The sequence below is a fragment of the Phodopus roborovskii genome, unplaced genomic scaffold (assembly GCF_943737965.1).
Source record: "Phodopus roborovskii unplaced genomic scaffold, PHOROB, whole genome shotgun sequence".
Lineage (NCBI taxonomy): Eukaryota > Metazoa > Chordata > Mammalia > Rodentia > Cricetidae > Phodopus > Phodopus roborovskii.
Window position 1 is genome coordinate 562,450 of NW_026126598.1, and position 6,283 is coordinate 568,732.

At 42.5% G+C, this 6,283-nt stretch overlaps 1 protein-coding gene across 1 annotated transcript in view; it reads right to left on the reverse strand.

Annotated features, from left to right (window-relative positions):
* Positions 1-4,553, reverse strand: part of Mphosph9 (M-phase phosphoprotein 9) — a 59,986-nt gene extending 55,433 nt beyond the window's left edge. The window contains exons 1-2 of the mRNA XM_051205061.1: positions 4,293-4,553; positions 2,290-2,443 (exon numbers count right to left, since the gene is read on the reverse strand). Of these exons, the coding sequence (XP_051061018.1) occupies positions 2,290-2,443; positions 4,293-4,399 (261 nt within the window). The 5' untranslated portion in view covers positions 4,400-4,553. The remainder of the gene's footprint in view (positions 1-2,289; positions 2,444-4,292) is intronic.
* Positions 4,554-6,283: the final 1,730 nt, after the last annotated feature.

The window sequence follows — 6,283 nt, forward strand, 5'->3', positions numbered from 1 at the left end:
AGTGTCTAGTGTACTACCAGGCAAAAAGACAATAAATTGTAAACATTTATTTTCATCCTATAACTGTTATTATTATATACATAATCCAAAGTGCTAAAATGCTAAAAAGTTCTACCTAAAGCAAACTAAGGATATTGTCACTCTGCCCACTCAGAATAAGGAAGGTTTTATGTTTAACAAATGAGATTTGTCCCTTTTGAGTGACAGGAATCAAACAATTTTATTCCAATAGGGAGGTGAAAACATAAAATTCAGGGGGAAACCATCAGACTAAGGCTTACATAACACCTGACCTTTCCGTTCCTGAAACACTACTCTAAAATAGTGGAGGTTTCTACTGTTTTCACACACTAGTCCTAGGGAAGTGACCATCGAGGGAGTGCACTGCCTTTTATAAAGGAGCAGCAGGAGGCTCTTCATTGAGTAGTCAACCTCACAGAGTCAGGTGGGCATTCACAAAACATAGTAAAATAAATATTACATCAGTGAAGACACACAGCAGAAACAGGCTTATAAACTCCAGCCCCATCTCCTTCCTCCTCAAACTTCCATTGACCCTGCAAGGAAGGAGGCTGAGCCTGTAAACAAGAGCCCAGGCCAGGCTATGAGCCTGGAACCAATGCAGCCTGCAGGAGGTCATCCACAGGGAAATCCAGGCTCAATCATTTTCTTACGTCAATACATTACACCGACAAATACAGTCTGTCTCTGATGTCAGGTGCTGATTCAAAGTACTAAAGTAACAATGTCTAATAAACACAAGTTGCCAGAAATAAACAGTGCTGTGGTAGATGCTCTGGGTCTTATTTACATGTTACTGATCACAAGCTAATGAATACACAGACACACAGGAAAAACAGTTCATTAAACTTGTTTTCCTCAATGCTGGATTAGAACCCAGGGATTCATGCATGCTAAACATGCAACAGTCACTGAGCAACATCCCCAGACCAGGCCATCCTGTGTCTTAACAGGATCATCCCACAAGGAAATCTTATGAGTCTTCCTCATTAGCTCACAGTGATTGTCAGGTGGAAAAACATAAAAACCAAGAGAGAAAACTGCTAAGTTGCCAACTATGGCAAACCCCAAATCCCAACACTTGGGAGGTAAGGCAGGAAGACTGCCATGAACTGAAGGCCAGGCTGGGTTACAGAAAGAATTCAAGCATCCTAAGACCCTGCTTCAAACTACTACCACCTCCCAAAAACCTGAAAAGTTTGTTTTTTTAGTATAACAGTCTATTTAAAATGCAAATTCCTTAAAGTGATTACATTTGGGGTGGCTGCTACTGAATTCTTAAATCAGAAAGTCTTCCTTTCCATTTTATATTCTAAAAACAACAAGTTATGGTTCTAAAAGTACAATTAATGTTAAACAAAATCTACGGCTCAGAGTTTTATAATTATGTTTGCATTTCTATAAAGCATTACAACCTCTTATGTAGTCTAAAAAGCAAAGAGGCCCGGCATGGTAGCATAGACCTTTAGTCCCAGCCCTTGGGAGGCAAAGTCAGGCAAATTATCTGTGAGACTAAAGTCAGTCTGGTCTACACAGTGAGTTCCAAGCCAGCCAGATCTACATAAGAAAAACAAACAAATACACACACACACACACACACACACACACAATTAAGAAAAGGCTATCTTGAATATTATTTTCCAAAACAAAATTTGTAAGCATCCTCTTATGTGTCAGTCTAGACTAACTCTGTTTCTGTGACTTTCCTTTTCTCCCCCTGCTTGTTTTCAGTGCTAGGCAAGCACACCACCACCAGCTTCCATGCCAAGCTTCAGCTGTGAGATAGTCATAAGAATTAAAGTTCCATCACAGTTGAACCAAAGAAATCACTGCCATGAAAAGCAGACAGCTCAACACATCAGAAGAATGTGTGGGCACTAGATAGAGGCCTTAATCTATTATCAGAGCATTCAGAGTACTCCAAGCAAAGTAGATTTAGGGTTATCAAAACTGGGACAACTTGAGGAGTCACTAAAAGACTGTAATTAGCAACAATTGTAACAGTCTGAGGGTCCTCGGAACAAAGACTTCAGTTCACAGGGAATATCCAAATCTGCATCTACTGAGGCCACAGTGTCCCCTGTCTCCTCTCTCTTGTTCCTTTGGTATCAGCTCCCGGTTTATATGCTTGGTCATTTGACTTTAGCCCTAAGGTTAAATATCATGCTCTTCTGGACATAAATTTCTAACAATTCAGTAGAGCCCCATTTATATAATATTTAAATGGAATTCTTTTCAAGAACCCCCAAATAAAACAAGGTGAGATACCTCACAGTTCTTCCACAGTTCTGAGTCAGTCCGGCCACTGTTTTGCAGCTCTTGTGTTAAAGCGGTGAGGACTTCGACTGTGCCTTGAATGACAGGTGGCCCGGTCTTCCCTGAGAAAGAGGATACCCCATTTGTACTAAGGTGGGGACTACTTCTGTTGAAACATAAATAATTCAGATGGTTTTCTTCATTCAACCGAAGTGTTGAATAATTCAGCAGTTCAAAATCTAGCAGAGCAGTATACAACCACTGATACCTAATCCTCCTAATGGCACCTACTTTGAAAAATCTGATCACAAAGAGAAGAGAAAACAGGACAACAGGACACACTCACTTCTTTCTGAGCCCCACAGAGAGACCTTCTCCAGCGCTGAGGGAACACCCCAAAGCCCCAGCAAACTACAGGGAGATGTCCCAGCTTCTCTGAATTATTCCAGAGGATCATTTGGCCCACTTTAACAACAGCCCTTCATTGTGAACTGAGTCTCTCTTGGCTACCCAGGACAGTCAATTCTAGTAACCAGACCCTCAGATTTCATGTGATAAGCTTGTGCTTATCGCTGGATTGTCTTTGAATGAAAGTTCTGCCAAGCCAATTAGTAGTCAATAGATAGGATTTATTGAGCCAATAGCCAGGATTATATATAATGGAACACTAACACTTTCCAGAAGACTTCCAAATGTAGAATGACTTCAGATTTGTTTATAAACACCCGAAACATAACTCAGGACATTAAATCTGTCTAGTAGTTAAAGGGACATTTTGATTTTTATTGGCTTTTTTTTTTTTTTAATTTTTGGATTTTTAAAAAATAATTTAGTTACTTTTATCTTATGTGTATTTGTGTTTTACCTACATATATGCCTATATGAGGGTGTTGGATACCTGGAACTAGAGTTACAAACAGTTGTTAGCTACCATGTGGGTGCTGGGAATTGGATCCAGGTCCTTTGGAAGAAGAGCCTGTGCTCTTAACCAGAGCCATCTCTCCCCCCATTACTGTTATTTTTTCCAGACACATGTATGCTAGGCTGGCCTCAAGTTCCCTATGTAGGAGAGGATGACCTTGAACTGATGTTCTTCCTGCCTTTTCCTCCCATGTGCAGGAATTACAGGCATGAGCCATGATTACTGATCTATATTGTACAAGGAACAGAACCCTGGGCTTCCTGCATGCCAGACAAGCATTCAACCAAAAGTGCTACATCCCCAGTCCCTGGACAATTTTATTTACTTAGTGAATATACCTGCTTTTTTTCTTATACACATATACACAATAAAAATGAAAATATTAAAATAATAAAGTTAGGACTAGAAAAGAATCAATAAAAATTCAAGAGCAAGAATATAGTAAACTCTAAAGTATATGTTGTCCATAGGGCTTTACAGAGTTGCAATGATCTATTTTCAACGTGGTGGATTTAAGTATCAGTCAAAAAGAAAAGGGATACAAGTTCAATGACAAACTTCATGAGAAAAGTACAGGCAATTCAAGCACTAAAGGGAATTTCTTCTACAAGTGGATTTCAGAGGGGCCACCAGATAGGACAAGAGGTAAATGTGGGCCAGGGCCCAGCTCTTACCACAGAGCACTGCAGCAGATGCTTCTTCTGGGCCATTTCTCACAATCTTACATCTCATTCTCACTACCTTATGCCATGGGATAACACACAACCTTAAAGCCACTTCAAATCCCTCACAAGGAAGGCAGAGAACGAAAAGTTTTTAAAGTAGTTTATTTATAATATGTAAATTTATCAAGGAAAAAAATCTTTATATTTAAAGCTATCTGATTCTCTGGTGAGTGTGGTAGCACATACCTTTGATCCCAGCATTTGGGAGTCAGAGGTGGGCGGATCTCTATGAGTTTGAGGCCAGCTTGGCCTACAAAGAGAAGTTCCAGGACAGCCAGGACTATTACACTGAGAAACCTTTTCTTGAAAAACCAAAAAAAAAAAAAAAAAAAAAAAAAGGAAGAAATATAGTATCTAACAATTCTTACCTATTAGCACACAAGCTCAACCCAAGAGAATGGGGAGTACTTCTGATGTCAGAGTCTACAGAAGGGGAAATTTTTTGTAATGTTTTCACCAAATCAAAGTCCTCCATATCGTACAAAAATTGTTAAGCTCTGTCATCTGGAGACACGCTTGCCTCTCCTGAAGGAGGAGACTGCTTCTGAGTCCTCTTCAGCTGCTTCATCATCTACCAGCATCGTTGGCAGCTGACATTCAGAACTGTGAAGTCTGCTACACTTCCAAAGAGTCTGAAAATGAATGGGGGAAACCACTGAAAAAGCCATTAAGTTTACCCACTATTTTTTCATGGCTTTGGAAACTTCTCAAATTCATCTACATTAAAGAACGGCAGCCTAGGAGATAGAGAGATGACTCAGCAGTTAAAAGCACTGGCTGCTCTTCCAGAGGACCTAGGTTCAATTCCCAGCACCCACATGGCAGTTCACAACTGTCTGTAACTCCAGTTTCAGGGGATCTGATACCTACAGACCAATGCACATAAATTCAAATAAATTATTTAAAAAAATGCTGCTGGGTTTGGTGATGCACACCTTTAATCCTAGCACCTGGGAGGCAAAGGTAGGCTAATCTCTGATCTACAGAGCAAGCTCTACAACAGGCTCCAAAGCCACACACAGAAACCCTGTCTGGAAAAACCAAACAAACAAACAAAAAGAACAGCAATATTAGGGCTCAATGGTTAAAAGTGTTTGCCAGGTAAGCCCAACCACATAAACTCAAGCTCCAGAACCCATGATGGAAAGTGAAAACAGACTCCTCTGTCCTTCATATAGTACACAGGAGTGCACATGAACACAGAAACACACACACACACACACACAAATTAAATTTAACAAAATGTAAAAAGAATAACAATAGTATTTACAATGGCCAAAGTGTAGAAACAACCCCAATGTTCCTTTGCAGACAAAGGGACTTAGCAATATGGTACATCCATGTAATAGAATATACTAGTCCACAAGAAGAAACAATGAGTCATGCTACTATAGAGAAACACAGAAAACACTAGGCTGAGCTTAAAAACCAATCATAAAAAGAACAAAAAAGACCACTATTCAAGCTGGGGGTGGTGGGGCATGCCTTTATTCCCAACACTCAGGAGGTAGAGGCAGGTGGATCTCTGAGTTCGAGGCCAGCCTGATCTATAGAGTGAGTTTCAGGACAGGTAGGGCTACATAGAGAAACCCTCCAAGGTTAAAAAAACAAAAAGACCACTACTCTATGACTCCATTTATATGAAGCATCTAGCATTGGCAAACCCACAGGGCAGAAAGCAGACCATGTCTGAAGCCCTGAGGAGAGAAGGGGAGAAGGGGGAAGGGAGAGGGGAGAAGGGAGAGAGGAGAGGGGGAGAGGGGAGGGGAAGAGGGGAGAGAGGGGAGGGGGAGAGGGAGGGGAGAAGGGAGGGGGAGAAGGGAGAGGGGGAGAGGAGAGAGGGGAGAGGGGGAGAGGGGAGGGGGAGAGGGGAGAGGGGGAGAAAGGAGAAGGGGGAGAGGGGGAGAGGGAGAGGGGAGGGGAGAGGGGGAGAAAGGAGAAGGGAGAGGGGGAGAGGGGAGGGGAGAGGGGAGAGGAGAGGGGGAGAGGAGAGGGGAGAAGGGGGAGGGGGAGAGGGGGAGAGGGGGAGAAGGGGGAGGGGGAGAGGGGGAGAGGGGAGAGGAGGAGAGGGGAGAGGGGGAGAACGGAGAGGAGAGGAGGAGAGGGGAGAGGGGGAGAACGGAGAGGGGGAGAACGGAGAGGAGAGGAGGAGAGGGGAGAGGGGGAGAACGGAGAGGAGAGGAGGAGAGGGGAGGAGGGAGAGGGGAGGAGGGAGAGGGCGGGAGAAGGGAGTCATGCAGTGTAGTCATTTTCATCTTGGGCTGATGAAATGTTCTGGAATTAGCTTTTTTTATCTAAAACCCCTAAATCACATGTTTTCAACAGGATGGAGCTTATGTATGGGAACCACATGTCTTTT